Raw genomic sequence first — 20,842 nt, 5'->3', positions numbered from 1 at the left:
ATATCCGTAAAATATAAAGCTGCAGCCGGTTAGCTTAACTTAGCATAAAGACTAGAAACAGCTAGTCTGGCTCTGTCCAACGGTAACAAAATCCACCTACCAGCACCTCTAAGCACCTCGCTGATTAACATGTCATAGCTTAGGTTTGATTCAAACAAAAACCAAAGGATAATTGACAATTCAACATTTTAGACTGTAGGCCACGAAGTTACTGGGACTTAAATAGTTGGGAATACTTTAACCAAATGTAACCAAATACTTACATTTCAGCATACAGAAAAAAAGCCACACTTTAAATAACATACAAATGCTGGGATTAGGTAGATTTACAACTGATGTGGACCTCCAACATTGTTAAGAAGTTCAGTAGAAATCGTCACAGTAAGTCTGAGGAGTAACTACATGAAGCTTGATTCTCATCAGGATTAATATGCATACAATATACACAATGCATAACATCTGTTCAATTTTAATTCATCTAAAAGTAACAGCTTTTTATAAAACAAAAATATATCTTTTCACATAATGGTGATATCAAAACTCACTGTATTTTAGTATCACTTACTTTTATAAAAAAAAAGTGAAAAGAAAGACCTAAAGATGGTTTTACATGAGGTAGTAGTTTAATCGCCAACACCTCTGAGTCTTGCTGTCGGTCCCGGAGCAAGGCATGGAAACTGTCCACCCACTGTGAGAGCCTCAGACACTTTCCTAAAATATCAAACTATAAATTCACAGTGAACAGAGCGTGTCCGGCTCCATTTGATCACCCTTCAGCTGTTTTTCTTATCTGACCAAGAATAAATGAAAGTCCCTTATTAGAGAAATCTGTCAGCAATTTTTCAGATCCTATCTCTCGTAGCTGATTTTATTCGTCATCGAAGTCTGCAAAAGCAGGAAACCAGTAGCTGTCCTTTCTTTCCGACTGGCCTCTAGGTGCATTTTCACTCTTCAGTTGATGGACTTTCTTTATCCTGGAGATTTGAACGGCAGCCAGGCAGATCATGCAGACCTGCCGGAGGAAGCAAAGGCAGTTTAGAAATGTATCAGGGCTACTTCTGTCCAAATCTGGTCTGTTTTTCTTTCTGTCATTAACCTGACGATTCACTGAAGCTCATACTTTGACAGTTATAAAAGCTCTCCGGTGTCTGCACTGAAGGACACTTTAAGGATGTAAGGATGCTTTTCTATGGGGACCTTCTGGAAGACTGTCCAGAACGGGCCAAGCAATATGTTAAGCTTATGATCTCAAAGGCCGGGTGTGGCAGTTGGGGTGTGGTTAGGGCGCCAGCTGCTGGGGAGAGACAGGAGTGTCCCAGCTGGAGGCCAGACAGCTGAACGGAATCAGGTAATTAGTCACATAATACAGGACTGTCTCAGAAAATTAGAATATTGTGATAAAGTTCTTTATTTTCTGTAATGCAATTAAAAAAACAAAAATGTCATACATTCTGGATTCATTACAAATCAACTGAAATATTGCAAGCCTTTTATTATTTTAATATTGCTGATTATGGCTTACAGCTTAAGAAAACTCAAATATCCTATCTCTAAATATTAGAATATCATGAAAAAGTATACTAGTAGGGTGTTCAACGAATCACTTGAATCGTCTAATTAACTCGAAACACCTGCAAGGGTTTCCTGAGCCTTGAAAAACACTCAGCTTGGTTCAGTAAACTAAATCACAAGTATGGGGAAGACTGCTGATCTGACTGCTGTCCAGAGGACCATCATTGACACCCTCCATCAGGAGGGTAAGACACAAAAAGAAATTTCTCAAAGAGCAAGCTGTGCACAGAGTGCAGTTTCAAAGCACATCCACAAAAAGTCTGTTGGAAGGGGGAAATGTGGCAGGAAACGCTGCACAACCAAGAGAGATGACCGCAGCCTTAACAGCATTGTGAAGAAGAGTCGCTTCCAGAATTTGGGGGAGCTTCAAAGACAGTGGACTGAAGCTGGAATCCAGGTATCAAAAGCCACTGTTCACAGACGTGTCCGGGAAATGGGCTACAATAGCCGTATTCCCATGGTCAAGCCACTTCTGAACTCAAGACAACGGAAGAAGCGTCTGACTTGGGCTATGGAAAAGAAGCACTGGACAGTTGCAGAGTGGTCCAAAGTCCTCTTTTCAGACGAAAGCAAGTTTTGTATTTCATTTGGAAGTCAAGGCGCCAGAGTCTGGAGAAAGGCTGGAGAGGAGCAAAATCCAAGTTGCTTGAAATCCAGTGTGAAGTTCCCACAGTCAGCGATGGTTTGGGGAGCCATGTCAGCTGCTGGTGTTGGTCCACTGTGTTTCATCAAGCCCAGAGTAAATGCAGCTGTGTACCAAGAGATTTTAGAGCACTACATGCTTCCGTCTGCTGAAAAGCTCTATGGAGATGAGGAATTCATTTTCCAGCATGATCTGGCACCTGCCCACAGTGCCAAAACCACCAGTAACTGGGGTACTGACCATGGCATTACTGTCCTCGATTGGCCTGCCAATTCCCCTGACCTGAACCCCATAGAGAATATGTGGGGTATTGTGAAGAAGAAGCTGAAAGACACCAGACCCAACAATGCTAATGAGCTAAAGGCCGCTATTGAAGCATCCTGGGCATCCATAACACCTCAGCAATGCCACAGGCTGATTGCCTCCATGCCACGCCGCATTGATGCAGTAATCCGTGCAAAAGGATTCCCAACCAAGTACTGAGTGCATTAATGGACATTTTCAAATGTTTGATTTTGTTTTGCTGTTATAAATCTTTTTTTTTACTTGGTCTGAGGAACTATTCTAATTTTTTGAGATAGGATTTTTGAGTTTTCTTAAGCTGTAAGCCATAATCAGCAATATTAAAATAATAAAAGGCTTGCAATATTTCAGTTGATTTGTAATTAATCCAGAATGCATGACATTTTTGTTTTTTTAATTGCATTACAGAAAATAAAGAACTTTATCACAATATTCTAATTTTCTGAGACAGTCCTGTAAATGCATGGTGATGGCCTGGTTCTGTTCTCTTGCAGTAGGCTGGGTCCCAGCAGCGAGGTCGTTTGAAGCCACAGCCCAGCGGTGACACAGCACCACAGTGCAGGAGAGCCGCAGAGCAGCCGAAGCACCTGAAGCACCTGTCTGTGACCACCGCTTAAACTTATCAATTAAAAGTCTGTTTGGTACACTATTTTGTCTCCGATCCTCATTCCCTCTACTGTGGACAGGTGTAGTCCACACCGGGTTATAACAGTAGGGAGTTATGTTGCACGACACGTTGCCCAACAACATTGGAGGGCAAAAGTGTTCTCAATGGCAACACCTTGAATGCCAGCTGAAAAGCCGGTCATCACAGAGAGGGGGGAGAAGTGATATTATTTTGACATGAACTTTCAGACAGTCTCTGTTGGAAGATATTCAGAGTTGCACTCGGTTGGCTACCAAAAAATAGTCGTGGAAAAAATGACCGATCGCTGCGGGGAGTGGGTGTGAATGTTGGATTGTCGGTTTTGGAAAGTAACAGAAATAGTTGCACACAGCTCCCCAATTCCGACATTGGAAATATTGAATCGGACGATTGAATCTACAGCTGGTGGTGTTACCTCGAGCAGCAGCAGGCCAGCAGTCAGACCAGCCACCAGCAGCAGGTGGTTTTTAGCCCACCAGACGATCCTCTCAAGGCAGCCGATGGTGAAGACGTCCTGACCGGCCAAACGCTCCTCCAGCTGCTGCATCCCATAACCACACATGGTGTTCAGCACTGTCTGCAGGAAATAACACACACCTTGGATATGAGCGGTGTTTAAGATCTTTTGTCTTTTTGTTCTGTCCATCTCCCCTGATCTGATTTCAAGAATACTATTAAAAAAATCAAGAAAACAACATTTCATTAACCTAAATTAATAAAAAAATGTGAATATCTGAACAACTAGAGGCAATGTTTTTATTTTTTGGTTCCAGGAACCAAAAAATGGAAGTGACCCAAACTCGAGGTTCTGACCTGGTTCTGTAGGTGAACGCAGCAGGAGAAGGGAACTCCACAGGCCTCCAGACTGGGATTTGTGTCCAAACACTCAAAGTAGATGTTATGGGACCAGTCCTTATAGTTCTCAACTCCACAGCACTGAAACTGCAGACACGACAAACTCTCATTACCAGCAAATCGGATTCTAAAAGGCCTGACGTTGCCTCACAGTCTGAAATCATTATGGACACAAATAAATCTTCACCTTCTTCTGGATGAAGTCGATGGCGTTCTCCAGGTCCCGGTCCTCCCTGTAGCGGACGATGGCCTTCATCATCAGCCTCTCCGTCCTCTCCATCACCTGAACAATGACATCATTTAGTTTGAGTTATTCCGCACAGATATCTGCATATGAATGCATGATCTGTAGACAAGGGGACAAGATTGTGGAATCTGTTCGAAGACACTTCCAATGAAGCAAAAATGTCACCTTCGTGTCCCTTGTCGAAGTTTGTTTTCAAGTGTGGAATGAGCTCATTGTTGCCCCTTGTGGCCGGGGGGAACAGCAGCTGTAGTGACTTGGACGAGCGACAAAACTATGAGATTTTTGCTTTATTGGAAATGTTTCCAAACACTATTTTTCGGTTTTGTGAGAGAAGGAAAAAGTATTCGGGTTATAGGAAGTGATGTCTTTATATATCCTGTACTATGAGAGCAGTGTGATGTTACCATGTCAGTGAAGAGGTATCCCACGACTCCAGCAGCAATCTGCAGGAGGAGGATGACTACCAGGATCCCCAGAAACTACAGGGACAAACAACGGACGACTTGGAACAGAAAGCACTCAGCTGCACTGACATGCAGAACAAACAACACATTAACCAAACTGTGACATATTACACTGAATCCGATACAGTTATATACAGTCATTCCCCCATTTACTGTGGGGTTTCTTTTGGAGAGTGTTTCCTAGTCCACTGCAAGGGTCTAAGGAGAGAGGATGAAGTATGCTGGACAGTCTGAAAAGCCGCCTGAGATTCGGCTATATAAATAACATTTGATTAATTGATTAATCATACCGTCTTCAGCAGGCAGGTGGCGTTACGCAGCGCCCCGAAACATCCGAGAAACGTGATAAGAAACATCACCGAGCCAACGACAATCAACAGCAGAGCTGGATCTAATGTCACGGTGTCAACCACATCTACACGCACACACACACACACACACACACACACACACACACACACACACACACACACACACACACACACACACACACACACACACACAGAGTTGAATTGCAATCATCGTACGTAACAGTAAGTAAAAGTTGAAACATGTCTGATTAACCCTTTCTGGCTCATCCTCAGGAATGTTATCAGCAGCATTGTTTTTGTAACCACACACACACACACACACGCACACACGCACACACACACACACACACACACACACACACACACACACACACACACACACACACACACACACACAGTTGAATTGCAATCATCGTACGTAACAGTAAGTAAAAGTTGAAACATGTCTGATTAACCTTTTCTGACTCATCCTCAGGCATGTTATCAGCAGCATTGTTTTTGTAACCACACACACACACACACACACACACACACACACACACACACACACACACACACACACACACACACAGTTACGGCCAAGGCCACGGCCTTATTTATCTGCGGGGATTACTTTGTGGATGCATGCACCTTGTTTTCCCTATTTAGGTATGCAGATTTGGATGTGTGACCCCCACCACTTGATTGGCTGCGGCGGCACCTCCTCCTCCCACCTTGATGAAGACTCGTTGTGATTGGTGGGCACCTGTTCCGGCTCTCCAATCCGAGGTGCACTGGAGAGACCGGTGGCTTCAAGTGCCTGGCCAGCTCGACAGTCGGGGCTGCTGCTGTTGTCAGCCATATGCCTCGTACTTGTGTGTGTGTGTGGATCCTAGATTCGGTTGTATCTTAATGTCATCAGTTAAGTTACGTGCTCTGTATCCAATGTGTTGGAATCGCTAGGTGCTTCAGTGCTATTTATGACTTTTGTTTGTATTTGGTATTGATCCAGTTTTCACCCCAAGTTTTGTTTAGAATTGTTTAGGTTGGGGTTAATTGTTCTGTTAGTTTGGCTTTGACGCCTCATTGCTCTGGTGTAAGAGCCCTCCTTTTGTTCCATTTGTCTGTCTAAAAGCAATTGTTTGCCAATTGTCCAGTTATATTAATAGATATATCTTATTTAAACCATGACCATCTGGTTTTATGTTACTCCTTTTCCCTTGCCGAGCCGGGTCGTAACACACACACACACACCATTATATTATTGCTTCCTGTCCTTTTTGCACATGCAGGCTGTAGGTGTGTGACACTTGAAAGATAAAACATGATGGAGATAAAACGTTCCCTTTTCCTCTTCAGGATCGAGACTTTGAAGTTCATCATGTTTTTGAAGTGTAAGACATGCACCTTTTAAAAGCAAGGATATGTATTCAGAGTAAACCTGATAGAAAATCATTCACATATCTTCCATTGTTGTCCCTCCTACAACCAATGACTTAACTCTCCCATTGAAGGAGTCAGTTAAAGTTTAGGTTATGAGTTCTTGCAAAGTGCACATAGCACAGTCTGTTTTTATTGTCTGACCAACTATTATTCTGACCAACCTTTCTCCTTGGCAATCTTGGCGTAGATCCCAACCGCTGTGAGGATGGCGCTCACCACCTGCAGAGTCACAGAGAAAGAGAAAATGTTTTACCAGGTGGCCCACGTGAAGCACAGATAACATCAGACAGACTTGAGTTGTTTGAAGGGGGATTTTTTTCCGCTTTTGATTGAGCTAGACTATCAATTTCTCCACGCTTCCAGTCTTTGTGCTAAGTTAGGCTAAACATGTCCTGGAACTATTTCTGTATTGGGCTGGCAGATATGAAATTGATTTCCATGTGAATCATCTGACTCTGGGTAGTGACGATAACTCTGTTAAAACAAAACTAAACACACTGCGTTGGTGTGGACGTGTTTCTACAGGTGAGATGTTTAAAATACCGAGCTTGACTTTCATTTTGGACCTCGGAAACAGCAGTTTGACAAAACAATGTTCTATCAATTTACAGAGCAGAAATAAAAACAGGAAAGTGTCTCCTTCAAACTGCTGTCAAGAGTTATGGAAGCCTATTTTTACTCTTTTTAAAATCCTATTTATGTGTGTATTTTTACGTTGTTCTATGTTTCTTTTATATATTTTCTTAATGCCTTTGTAAAGCACTTTAAATTACTTTGTTGTTTGAAGGTACTGTACAAATCAACTTGCCTTGATAAAAGTCAAACTACTGATAGTACGTCAAAGATTTGATACCAACCTCAAAATGAGAAGATCCTAATTCAAAAGTCATAATTTTGCCGTACTACCTCAATCTACTTGTAATGCTTGGTTGGTGTATCAATTATATTATATACTGTATATATATATATATATGTATATATATATATATATATATATATATATACATATATATATCTGCAGTGTCTGCAGAATTTTGGACAAGCAGTGTACAGGTAATAACATCTTTGGCTTTAAATCAATATGTATTAAGTGTCTATGTAAATCTTTAAAAAAAAATCACTATAAATGAAGCAGGTTCTTTTTAAAATCAGAGGAAATTTAACTTTGTCACAGTGATTTCTTTCCTTTACCGATGAAAAGGTGTAACTGTTGTGTTGAAATCACTTGTGGTGAAACCATATTGTTCAACAGGTTTAAGAGAAAGCAGTCACACTAATGAATCTGTAACATTTTGAACCATTAAACTGTTCCAACCAGAGAGACTCACCCAGAAGACGTAACAGCAGACGAATAAAGTGTACTTGATGCCTCGATATCCTCTCATCTCCTCTTTGCAGGTCTCTGCTCTGTCAGACTGCACTGAAAGTCTGGCGGAGGTTTCTTATCTGACAGCAGAAGACGTGTGTTGGCCTGTTGGACACATACCTGCTGTCAAGCTTATCCCCTCTGCTCTGCTGCTGCTGGATGTCATCCTGACATCACACTGAGGGAGGAGGAAGTGTGAGCCTGTCAAAACCATGTTTAAAGATTTTTTGATTTGATTTATTTGACAAATGACTTTTTAAATAAACATACAGCACAGCCAGGGCAGTGTATGCTTACATTAAAAGAAAGGTTGGGATGACACAATAAAGCCTAAAGGCTTATTTACATCGTGGACTCTTAGCACTCTTCAGTCCTGTTAGCGTCCTCTAGATGCTTCAGTGTATTATCTGCATGCATATGAATATGAATCTCCAGTTCCTAAACATGTAAAATGACTAGTGCAGTGCCCTATTCCAAAGGTGCCTGTTCAGAACAGGCCGACTGCTTGGCCTCCAGTATTGCTGCTTGCAGCTTTCTCGAGAAGTACTCATCAAAACAACATCACACTTGACACTGCATACCCAGCATGCCATTCGCCGGTTTAACAGTTAAAGGTGCAATTGATAACAATGACAACATTCAGCCACAAGATGGCGCACTCCCCCTTACATTGCGTTCACGTCAAAACACTGTGGTTGCCAGTTCAATGCACAACTGGCATATTTTCATGGACAGTGTTTCTGTAGATTGCCAGTGAGATAACAAAGTTACCAGTCAAGGAGAAGAGTGACCTCGGTGTAGCTTTTCAACCATTGTTGAATTCTGTTGAATCTCCAACGAGCAAAAGCAGAACCAATGCTCATCCTGGTCTTGTTCCTTTGTCGAGGATATTTATCGCTCACAACATTGTAGTATTAAACAGAGAGGAATCAATAAAACACAAACACAGATATAGTTGATTCATTATTATTTCGTTGCGCAACAAACAAATAATGAGAACACTGCTTGCCTTCCCAGCATACAGTCACGTAGTGCTCCTCAGACAAAGACAATCTTGCCCCTTATATAGGAGAGCTGAACCAATGCTAACACCTTGTAACGCACGAACAACTCAACATATATTGATTCACATTCCATTGCCTCAGACTTCATGGCACCAAGGTAATCCATTCCAGATGCAAATGCTACCTTCTTATGACCTTTGAGATCATGTTATCAAAACATATATTTGTTATTTACATATGGTATGGATTTTTATATAGGGCTCCTTATGTAAACTTAATGAATAAGACATTGTTCATTTTGCTTATCTTAACACCTTCTTTTCTCACTGAGCTCTCACATTGGGCGCATACCATCAATATAGCCAATTTTTCCGTCTTGCCAGCAGTGGAGCTAAAGATGTACAATTTGTCCTGAGGGAGGCGCTAGAGGAGAGGTCGGGGGTCATTCTCAAACTGTCATTTGCTGGTGATGTTAGCTACTTCTAACTTCTATAATTTAAAATGATAAATGCATTGAACCAGTTTGTTGGTAAGATCGTATTGTAAGGTTTTAATGAGTGAAAATCCTCCCTCCCTCCTCCTCCTCATCCCCCCTCCACTCCCCCTCCCTCCCTCCTCCTCCTCTCCTCCTTCCTCCCCCTCCCTCCTCCTCTCCCCCTTCCTCCCCCTCCCTCCTCCTCTCCGCATTAAAGCAGATTGTTGCTGTTGGAGGATTACATACACTGCTGTGTTTTACTCTCCACTGCAGGTCGTCTTTCTCCAAATCCTCTGTTATTTGAGGACCTGTTTGAGGACCATGGGCATCATGGAAATCTTCTCGTCCATCAAAAACCGAGTGGACAACTTTATGAACGAGAAGAACGTTGTGACAGATTTTCTGGCGAAGTTGGAGGAGAAAACAGGGATAAGGAAGAAGATCATTGTAGTGGGTACGTGAGGTTTGTTTGTCTGTTGTTCACTTTGAAAGGTTCATCATAAATACTTTATCTAGGACTCTACTGTTGCTCTGTTTATATTGAGAACATGTCTTCCTTCCTGTTGCATGTCAGTGGGAAACTGAAGAGGATTCAGTTAATCCTCCTGTGAACATTTAGCTACAGTGAAAAGCTGTTGCCCGTAAACATGCACCTGCAAAGTCTTCTGGGTCAACATTTGTGCTGCAGCAGATTTTAAAGTTGTAATCGTAAAAATGGTGTAATCAATGTTTTATAATAACGATGGATCAAATGTGATGTGAAAAGAATTGTTTGTGACTGTCAACATCTCTGCAGCTCCGTGCAACTTTTCAGCTTCTTTGAGCTCCTATAGTTTTGGTTTTGCAGCACATTTAGGCCCACTGAAGGGTAGAGGGGGAAGAGACATCCACATGTAACTCTGTGCCAAAGAAATACCAGAAAATATTATTTCTTTGCGTTGCCTATATCCACTTTGTGCTGCATGGACAACATTATTCCACTATATTTTACAAAGCAAATAATAGTTTTCTGGTATATTAATGCCCTTAATTAAAGTGTATTTGTATAGTAACAAGGCAATTCCAACTGCTTTACAAAAGACAGACATTCAATAAGATTTTTAAAAAGTAAAACAATAAAAATAGAAGACAAAATTTGCTCAAATTGAATAAGATAAATCAAACAGTAGAATATAAATTACAGTGCAGCTACATTGCAGTGTGAGAGGTGAGTAAATAGTCTCAAATTTACAAAAATGTGGTGCCAAATACAGCTGTAAGCCATGATTTAAAAGAACTGAGCGTTTGTTTCAGATGTGTGTTGCATAAAAATGTGAATTGACTACAGTAAAAATATGACACCTGCGTAAAGTTATTATATATTTTATGGGGCAGTCAGGTGCAGAGATGTTGTAGTTTTAAGGGGTCATTGTTGTCGTAATGCTCTGGGTCAAACATGTGCATGTATGATAAATAAATAAGATGAAGAAATATTGAGGACTTTTGTTAGGTGCAGTATTCAGCCGAGGACATTTACTGAGCGGTGAACAGCAGTCTATTCATAACACTGATGCTCATACAGTGGATCAGTAACACACTGACATGATGTCACTGTAGTGCCTGGCGCACAGTGTCCCGCACAGTGTCCCCCACTCTCTCCGCGTCCTCCTGCTGTAAAGTTAAAGCAGATTATCCACACAGAGAGAGACAGCAGAGCAGACCGGCCTCCATGTGTGAACAGCCACATAAGCTGATCAGAGGTAGGACACTTTTTACTCCACTTCCTGTCGGCCTGCTGCGCTCACTGAGACGCTCAGGTCTGTCTGAATATCTGTTTGAAGGAGAATCCTCATGGTTTTTATGTCGGTCAGTCATTTTCTTCCTTATTAAAGGAAACATTTGATGTGTGTTTGTTGCTCTATATACCTTCCAGTTCAGTTTCATCAGGGAATTAAATGGACTTCTGTCTTTAATTCTGCACATATTTGAAAGCTTTATGATTCTCGGAGATTTTAACATCAATGTTTGACCCTGTAAAACGCACGTGTACTGCTTCAGCCCATAATACATTTTAGAGGCTGAATTCTTTTTTTGTTTTTATATATTCTTTTTTAAATGTTTGCATTTATTGCACAGTTTGACAGTAAAGAGACAGGGAATGGGAGGAGAGAGGGGACATTCACATTCATGCACATTCATCACCATTCTTGTAAATGTTTTAAACTATCAGAGCCATATTTTGAAAGCATGAGATCAATAATGGGCCCCTGTGGCCTTTCAACTGGTTTACTCCCTTTGCTACCCATTCTTGGTAGTCTTCCCGTTTCATAAACAAACCCCAGTTTGTTAGGATTTATGAAATCTATCGGTTAAAGCCAGTTTTCCTCCAATAATATTATTTAATCTTTCAATTTTCCACTAATTGTATAAAGAACATGAAACACATTTATCAGAGAAACTTTTCTCGTGGTAAAACGATCTATTTGATCTCAGGTTTTTCAAAAATACACACTGAAATTTATCGAAGTTACCTTTACACATTCAATGATAAAACCAGTTATAGCTAAAATGAACAGTACAGAATGAAATCACTTAAATGAGTTTAAAGTGGCATAAAGTAGCAGCATTAAAGATTGTATAACATATCACCATTAAAAGGCTAAAGTGAAGTGTATATGGATATGCATACATGTGCACAGTGTATGCGATGTCTATGTGTTAACTGTGTGTATACAGTATGGATGTTGTTGTGCTGTATGTTTACATGCCTTCTGTCTTATATTGCACTCTTTATTTTTACAATAACGCTTACAGTTGCAATAGGAAGCGTGTTTTTTGTGTTTTATTTCAGCTGGCGGTATTGCTCATATGTTCCTGTATGTGTATGTAGCCCTTTAACCTCGGGTGACATTAAAGAAAAAGAAAAGGTCCCCAGCTAGTTCAGAAATGTTGTCTGTTTGAACAGTTCCACTTTTTGTTTTCTCAACATGGGTGCCCTCAAACAATCTGTTATAAACTGTAGTCAGCTTGTTTTAATATTACTGCAGTTGTATTTTACATGTTTTGGCTAAAACTGTAGTTTGGCTCAAACTGAGCTGTCATATAAAACTTAACTACCCTGCAGGACAGACGGATCAGACTGTCTGTATCCTACATATTCCTTTCTGTTCAAAGTAGAGGTGCACAAAGTGACGTTGCATTGGCCTCTTTTTGACGATATCGTTGAGGACGCGATTATCTTGGTTGAATAAACTTTTTTGGAATTGCCTCTGTACAAAACCTCCAGTATGAGCTCCACGTTGTGGTCGCTCAGTTGATCCATACAGTGTGAACAGTGAAGTTGCAGGTTCTGGATGTATAGAAAGTAAGTGAATATATATATAATACATTTTGGTACATTTTGGTACAAATCAAAATGTGGTACACCATTGCTTCAAGGTCTTTCTACGCATATTTGTGTGGCATATTTAAACATTGTGAGCAAACATTCATCTTTCTATAAGTCAAGGGTGTTTTAAATATATATATATATATATATATATATATATATATATATATATATATATATATATATATATATATATATAATATATAATATATAAAGATATCTGCATCAGTGTGGACATGAGGTCTGTCTCCTGTGTGTCTTGTTCAGGTGCCGTCTCACTGACAGGACTCTACCTGGTGTATGGATATGGTGCTGCCCTCCTCTGCAACATGATTGGTTTTGTCTATCCAGCATATTATTCGTGAGTATTTTTAAATCAAGATACAGATCTGCTTGTTGTGTTTGACATGAAAGAATCCTGAAACTCTCCTTGTTTGTCCGAGACGAAAGGCTGAAAAAGACTCCATTTTAATAGAGAAATCAACTATGAGTCCCAGAATGCATTGCTGTAAGAAACATCCCGAGCTAGATGCTAACATTAAAAAATTGTTGGCTGTTCTGGTTTCAGGTGTTCTGCATAAAGCCATGAAGTCTTACAACAATCATGCGCACATGTTATGGCCAGTGGTACCTTTTACTGCACTACATTCATTTAACAGCTTTAGTCACTAGTTACTTTTGAGATTAAGGTTTTACGTAAAAGAAACATACGATAAGCTTATAACATACTACAAATTGTTAAAGATTAAACCAATAGTTTTCAACCTTATTGGTTCGTGACCATGAGTTGTTAGAAGTTCCTCCCAAATATTTGAGAAAAGTAAAACACAATTATTCGTATCATGTGGATCACAAGTATTTGTATCATCTTTTTTTCCCTTTCTTTTCTGTCTCCTTCAGATGTATCATGTGACCCTTAGGAAGGATCTTAATACTTCTTCAAACTCTGGTTGTAGCAATGAACTGGAAGCCTTCACCAAAGCTCTACTGAGATTTAGCTTTATGTCGAAGTTGCAATTTTACGATAGTTCTGATGGTATTTAAAAGATAAATGTATTTCACCGCTCACCTGAAACATTCTGACAGACTGTTACCACTTGTATCTGCAGAGTCAAAGCCCTCGAAAGTCCGACCAAAGAAGACGACACAAAATGGCTGACATACTGGGTGGTGTATGGTGTCTTCAGCCTGGGCGAGTTCTTCTCCGATATTTTCCTCTTCTGGTTCCCATTCTACTATGCTTTTAAGGTGATAAAACACTGATGAACCAATGATAATCAGCAAATGATTGTAACCTTACCTTAGTATCATTCTAACAGAATTCGGCGTACGTTTAATTGACCTCTAACACTACAAAGTCAAGTTTATTGTCAACCAATCCTAATACAAGCTGTGACCTGCTTTAAGTGCTTGTTGTAACCTCAATATTTAAATTCTAGCCACTTACACAAGTTAGAATCGCTCTACAAAATCAAAGATGTATTCGAAGGTCTCAAACCAGGCTGTGACTAATGATATCAAGATGTACATAAATAAGTATTTGTCTAGTAAACCGAGTAATTCCATGTCTGTCCTTTGTGGCTCCAGTGTCTTTTCCTGTTGTGGTGCATGGCTCCGATAGCGTGGAACGGCTCCCAGATAATCTACAACAAAGTGATTCGCCCCGTCTTTCTCCGCCACGAGGCGATGGTGGACAACATGGTGAGCGACATCGGCGGGAGGGCCATGAGTGCCGCCGAGAACCTCACCAGAGAAGGTACAACCCAGTTCAACGCCAGTACCTTGTGGTTACGCACCAGAATTAAGCTTTTTCTAAGAATATCATATTGAATATTCTTTTTTTTCCTTCTCTTCAGTCCTGTGCACTCTGATGAAGAACAAAGCTATGGTGACTCCAGTGCTGTCGACCACTCAACCTGAAGTCAAAAGTTTACCGAGTTCATCAACAGCTGTAGTAGCTCCATCAGAGTCGAGTGAAGAACGACCAGTACGTAAACCCCAGCTGCTTCCCCGCCTCCTGACAGTTAGTCCCTCTTAAAGGTCTCAGTATGCTTCAAATGAACTGAACTTTGGACAGAGCCAGGCTTTCTGTTCCTCCCCTTCTTCAGCCTTTATGCTAAGCTAGCCATGTTCTGACTCCAGTTCAGAATCTCCCATGTACCACTTCATCCCTCTAACCCTGACAATCTCTCTGTCCCTGGTAGAGGTATAGCATGTAGATGTGTAGCACCTTGCTGTATTAGGGTCTGTTCAAAGTTGCAGTTTCTGTGTTTAAAACAAATTGGGCTGGTATTTGTAGATTCGGCTGGAGACCTCTTAGACTCAATGTGTGCTTGTTTTATCAAATATTCCGAGTTCACCTTTCATTCATTTTCATGCTTGTTTATCAGAGATGTTGACTGGTTGCTAATTTGCGTTTCAGAGTTCATCTAATTTTAACTGAGGGTAAACGATTTACTTCAGATTTACCCGCAAATCTACTGATCACAGCGAATCCAGTGACATTAATTTATTTAATTGCGACATAAGTAGCCTATGTTGTTTGTTCTGTCCAATACTTTCTTATTGTCGCTGTAATGATTGCAATTGGGGAACGCTAGCAGAAGTTTAGTCTTCAGAACTTAATATCTGCTAGTCCCAATGCAGTTCTACTACTATAGCAGTTTGCGTTCATAGTTAAATATGTATTCATCTTCATTGATAAAATGCTGGTTTATATAACATAAAGATTTTTATGTTTGTAGCCTACATTCAGATTAGAGATGAGGACTAAATTTGCTAACTCAGTTGTCCTTTTACCTAATACAGCCTTTCCTGGGTTAACCAGGATGGTAAGTCAACTGGTTTGGTGTTAGTAGTGAATGTGGTGTGGTGGTGGAAGAGAATTCGTATGAACCTCAGTGACCCTCGTAGACCATCAGTGCTGTGGTTGGTTTAAAAATAAAGCAGCTTTCTTTTGGTTCTGGGCTGCAGATTTGACTGTAGCAGCAGATGGAGCTGACAGGATCATCTATGAAGACATGAACAGACCTGAAGGATTCTAACACCCCCTCTCATAACCTGCTGCTCTTAAGTAGACTAGTACTATCAGTGCTGAGAGACATCAACAGCTACTGGCTCCAACATGGAGACAGTAAAAATAAAATAAGTTTGAGAGAGAGATTGTTTCCTGGAAAAGAAACATGATTGACCTATAGAGTGAAGGGGACTGTCCATTGATGCATAGACACAATTATTCCATATTGTCCCATTGGATCGAAAGCCCATTTGTCCGATGGTCTGTTAACCCAAAAACAAACACCCTATGTTCCGAAGGCCCATGACTCCCAAAATACACACTCTGCTACTGCTACTGTGACAAACGCATGACTCACCCTACTCTGCCTCATTGGCTAGTACTCGTTGCCTTTGTTGATCAGGTTGGTTAGGATTAGGCATGAGGAGTGAGATGGTTAAGTTTAGGGTAAGAATATCATGTTAAGCCAATGAGAGGCATAGTAGGGTGGGTCAAGCCTTCACCGTCCCTCTGCATAATAATTAGCCATGTGCTTCTGTTTTTTTGCAGGGAGAGTGTGTATTTTCAGAGCAATGGGCCTTCTGAACAATGGGGGCTTGTTTTCGGGGTAACTGGCTGTAGAACAAATGGGCTTTCGGCCCAATAGGACATTTTTTGGACCATTGGGGTTTCAGAACAATTGGCCTTCGGAACAATGGCATGGCACAGACTAAAGACCCAATATTGATCCTTGTGGGTGGCATTTACCAACATTTTGGGGGCTTCAGCTGAAAACATCAGCAAGACCAGTTTGAGTTCTACCAGACAGATGAGTTAAACCTAGAAACAAGATCATCAAAACACATGTAGGGTTTTATCCAGAGTGTGCCATTGCAACAATGATCCCCTTAAAACATAAAGTGCCACACCATTTGATGACCCTTTGCACCCAGTTAGCCTCATAAAATCAAGGAAACTATCCATGCTGTCAACAGGCTTGTTAAGTCGTTCATTTCATGAGTTAGCAAAACTACTAAACTGCTGAAACTTTTGGCTGGTGTCTGGAAACCAATCGATTTAGTTTTGATGCTTTAAAAGTTAGTGAATGGATTGATGGTTTTTACTGCTAAAAACAATCACAGAGTTGAGACTAGTGTTAGCTGATTGTGCACATCGTTTTCCAGCCCAGTGGAAAAAGGTCTATTTGTAGTCTCGCAGACTAGACGACACGCCCATTTTACTACACGACACGCCCGCTGAGATAACTTCCAGGAATAAAGTAGTTTTGGTGTCTAAACAAAACCGAAGTGCAACCGTTTCGGGGGCCTGTCGTGTAGTAGGCCTACTGTTGACCCGCAGATAGACATACTCGGCCTTTTGCGCTTAAACTAAGTAGTGTAATACTAACCGACAGCTATCAGATTGTGAACAATTAAAATTAGAGCTGAGCAGCCTGTACATTTAGCCTGTGAAACTGTAACTTTAGCTAACATTAGCCAACGCAATAATAATATCTTCGTCTTTATTACCATAAGTGTAAAACTACATAGAAGTAATCACTAAATATATTGACACTTTTGAATGTAATGATTATTACTTATAAGCCAATTGTTTCTTTTTTTAGATATAGATGAACTTTGAAGTTCTTTGAAGTTGACTATCAAGTAAAATGTTTTGTAAAATACTAATCTTTTATTTGTCAGTGGCAACCTGATGGAAAAATTTGGTGTACAGGTGATTTTTCTGCTTTTTAGCCATTTGATGTTAAATGTTAAAACATTTTCAAAAATTTCTAATTTCTTTATTGTAATGAATAGAAAATAAAATCAGTTATAGAAATGCCTTCATGTAAAGGGAGGACTACAGTAGTAGCAGAAGTCGTAGTAGTAGAGATGTTTTCTTTAAAAGTGAAGGAAGTCTTACTTGTTTTTAATTGCTGCTTGTGTGTCTGTTGTACTATGTCTGCACGTCAGGATGAGCTCAGTGTAGACTGACGGTAAGTCGTAGATTGTGAAAAAAACAAAACATTAAGGATACAGTATATATACTTATGCTTGCTTTTTGATTGTTACGTTTAAAAAATATATTGTTATGATGAAAAATGTGTCATTCTGTAGAGGAAGGACCGGGGTAAACAATGTTGTTTTGCTTGTTCATGATCTTAACATCAAACAACAAACTTCACTTCAATGTTGACTTAAAAAAATAAATAATTGATCACAGAGTAAAATTGTTGTAATGGGGGAACAAAGCTGATATTGTGTGGATAAAAAAAGAATACATTTTAGTGTCAACTATTCCTACTTTTAGTATATCAACACTATCAGAACTACTTGTAGCCCACTATTACTACCTCCACTGTGCCGCTACTACTACGAATCAATGATTTGATTGAATGTAGCCAACAGGTACAATGTGTTAATACTGTGCATACGATCAGTTCATAAAACCTCATTTGAGTGAGAGATTTGTTCAAAATCACAAGATTACACTCATCAATGTCTTATTGCAAATTCAGGATTTAAAGTCTTAATCTGTGATTAAAGTATCAACAAAAATGTAGCTCCACCAAAATTGTAAATGATGAATGATTTGCGTTTGATTAAGTTTTATTTCACAGGTCTTTATTTTCCAAATAATTTTCAAAGCAGTTTCCTGATTCTCAAATTAAACCAAAGTAAATGTCGATGAATTTTTGGATACATTTTGCTTTAAAAAAAATCTGATCTACTGTGCACTGACTAAAATACACTAATAATGAATTATTTCCTGAACACTGTCTCTATTGAACCAATAATTAGTGTTTTATTCCGGGAGACTTCCTTGGAAATTATAAGAAATATTATCAGGAAATTATTAGGAACTCACAAACTCATTAAATAATGCATTATCTCGTGTTTCCAGACCTTCAGATAGCAGCAGAAGAAGAGGAGCAGAGAGCGAAGATTTGTCTCTTCATCATCAGAGATCTCAACGAGAAGAATATCTGCTGTGAAAAAGACTGATTTCCTTTTTATATCAGATATGTTATATTTATATACAAGTCTGTTAAGTCTTAAAAGTAAAAACTTAGACCTACTCTGCAAACAGAATGATTTTACAACCACAATTTATTATTTTTATTTGTATTTATTTATATTTATTAATGATTTTTTGGGGGTCAGTTGGATGTTAATGTTTTAAATTTTTTAGATGCGAAGCACCTGAAACTGTCTCACAACTAACTCACAAACTCACCTGCTCACTTTTAGCAGGCTGCAAATTCTCCAGGTATGCCACACGTATAAAGTCACAGGAGCAGCAGTTTAGACCTGCAGATGTATTTTATACAGTCTGTGGTGTAGACCACAGGTCTTCAACAGGGGGTATGCGACCCCTAGGGGTTCCACAGAGGTGCTGCAGGGGGGTCGCAACGTTTTTGGTTGATTAGACAATTTTAAATTCATTTTTTTTTCAACAAATTTTCTTTCCACAAATTTAAATGTCTTTAAATACACATTAACATGAATCTAACATAGTGTAGCGAACGGATAAATGGAGGCAGAAGACGTTATCTTTCAGTCAGTAAATTCGGTATTAATTAAATAGCTTAGTAGAGAATGCACAATAACAGGGTATCTATGTTTATATTGGCATTAGGCACAGTTTAATATAAAACACAATTTTATACAATAAATATAGTAGGGGGTCCCTGCTCCATCTCTCCATCAGTTTGGGAGTCCTTGGCCTGAAAAACGTTGAAGACCCCTGGTGTAGACACGTCAACGTTGCCTCCTACAGACAGAACAAATAACAGCTGCAGAGATTTTAACACCTGCAGGCAGTGAGGGGATTACAGCTGCACTTTCTTTCTTTTTTATAGTTGCTGTTTATTTGTGTGTCTTTTTCGGTTTCATATTTAACACCTCTGCCTCCAGGTGGGGAAAGTAAGTTTCCTTTTTATAGAGAGACGGTGCACTTCAATACCTGCAGGTGCTGCAGCTCTGCAATCGCACATTTTCTGCTGGACCTGGCTTTGGGTGCTTTGCATCAGTGACACTGTGTGTCGTAATTAATGTTTTGATTACATTATTATTTGATTATTATTATTTATATTATTTTGTTTTGTAATAATAATAATAAAATAATAATAATAATAATAATAATAATAATAATAATAAATTGTATTTGTAAAGCGCCTGTCAAAGCTAAAAGCAATCTCAAGGCGTTTTGTTTATAAATATAAATGAGATTACGTCCTTGATATGACAATAAATACAAAAGTGCTAATCAGAATGAAACAAAATGCTTGACTTCTCTGTCTCATGAAGTACTTACGCATAAGATCAGAGCAAACCAACACTACTAAACTACTAAACTGTATATTTGGAAATTAGCAGTGAAAAGTACTGCTGAGGCTGATGGTCATACATTCTCCGGGCAGGAATGTCATTAGTTTTGCAGTTTTTACTATACTTTATTCATACTATGAACAGCAAAGTTGTCAATGAGTTTTCCGTCTGCTGTGTAATGTCATTACAGCCTCACAGGGCTGTGAAATTGATTTTTAACCCTTTTCATCTCTTTCTTTAAAGTAATAATCTTTAAGCTTTTGATTTAAATTAATATCTGTTCAGTCACTATCTATCGCTGGATGAGGTAACACAATCATGATTGAGTCTATGGCCCACTGATGAAATTGTATTTGCAATATTACGAGCTGGGTAATCTATTACTAGAGATTCTCATATGAATGCATAATATTTACAGTATTGGAAGCGTTCTGGTTTGTGTTTGTAGTCTGAGTAGTATTGAATAATCATATTTGAACGGGCCTTGGTTGACAGCAGGTAAATAGTCTTTGTAGAGAGCAAAAGAGCATTTGCATTTGCCAAAATACAATCCCGGAACCTATCGGCTGTCGTCTGACAATGATTTAGCTTAAAATGACCTTGATTTATCGTAGACGCCGTCTCTCAACTACTCAAACTGTAAATAATGAGCAGAGCATGGAAAAGGAAGTCTTGGTCCGGATATCCGCTGGCTGCACCTGAAAGCCAGAAATACTGTCCCTGGCCCCCAGAGGTTTATCTCGTCAGGCCGACAGATGATGGGCTATCCGATATTGAGTGTCTGTGGTGACATTCCCAGGAAAGGCGAGTATTTAGAAGTGAGATCTAAAAAAACTCAGCT

The 20,842-nt window shown here is 39.6% G+C and overlaps 2 protein-coding genes across 4 annotated transcripts; one reads left to right on the top strand and one right to left on the bottom strand.

The window, feature by feature from the left end:
* Positions 1-206: 206 nt before the first annotated feature.
* LOC115007222 (tetraspanin-33) lies at positions 207-8,349 on the bottom strand. Of its 2 annotated transcripts, none has more exons than XM_029429994.1 (9): positions 8,127-8,349; positions 7,792-8,030; positions 6,625-6,682; positions 5,021-5,145; positions 4,671-4,745; positions 4,207-4,302; positions 3,978-4,106; positions 3,580-3,741; positions 207-1,012 (listed from the first exon to the last, which is right to left on the bottom strand). In XM_029429994.1, exons 2-9 carry the CDS (start codon positions 7,846-7,848, stop codon positions 869-871), a joined length of 846 nt encoding a protein of 281 aa, XP_029285854.1. In that variant the 5' UTR covers positions 7,849-8,030; positions 8,127-8,349; the 3' UTR covers positions 207-868. The 2 variants fall into 2 exon arrangements, with proteins under 2 accessions (XP_029285854.1, XP_029285853.1); XM_029429993.1 differs by having other exon boundaries at positions 869-1,012; positions 7,792-8,007.
* Positions 8,350-9,551: 1,202 nt separating this feature from the next.
* On the top strand, positions 9,552-19,844 carry reep6 (receptor accessory protein 6). Of its 2 annotated transcripts, none has more exons than XM_029428857.1 (6): positions 9,552-9,762; positions 12,943-13,036; positions 13,785-13,923; positions 14,263-14,431; positions 14,532-14,662; positions 18,575-19,844. In XM_029428857.1, the coding sequence occupies exons 1-6, from the start codon at positions 9,630-9,632 to the stop codon at positions 18,584-18,586; spliced, it is 678 nt and encodes a 225-aa protein (XP_029284717.1). In that variant the 5' UTR covers positions 9,552-9,629; the 3' UTR covers positions 18,587-19,844. The 2 variants fall into 2 exon arrangements, with proteins under 2 accessions (XP_029284717.1, XP_029284718.1); XM_029428858.1 differs by lacking the exon at positions 9,552-9,762 and adding an exon at positions 10,986-11,047.
* The last annotated feature ends 998 nt before the right edge of the window (positions 19,845-20,842 follow it).

Source organism: Cottoperca gobio, chromosome 4, assembly GCF_900634415.1.
Source record: "Cottoperca gobio chromosome 4, fCotGob3.1, whole genome shotgun sequence".
Classification (NCBI taxonomy): Eukaryota; Metazoa; Chordata; class Actinopteri; order Perciformes; family Bovichtidae; genus Cottoperca; species Cottoperca gobio.
Note: the sequence above shows the minus strand (reverse complement) of the source record. Positions and strands in the feature narration are given on the sequence as shown.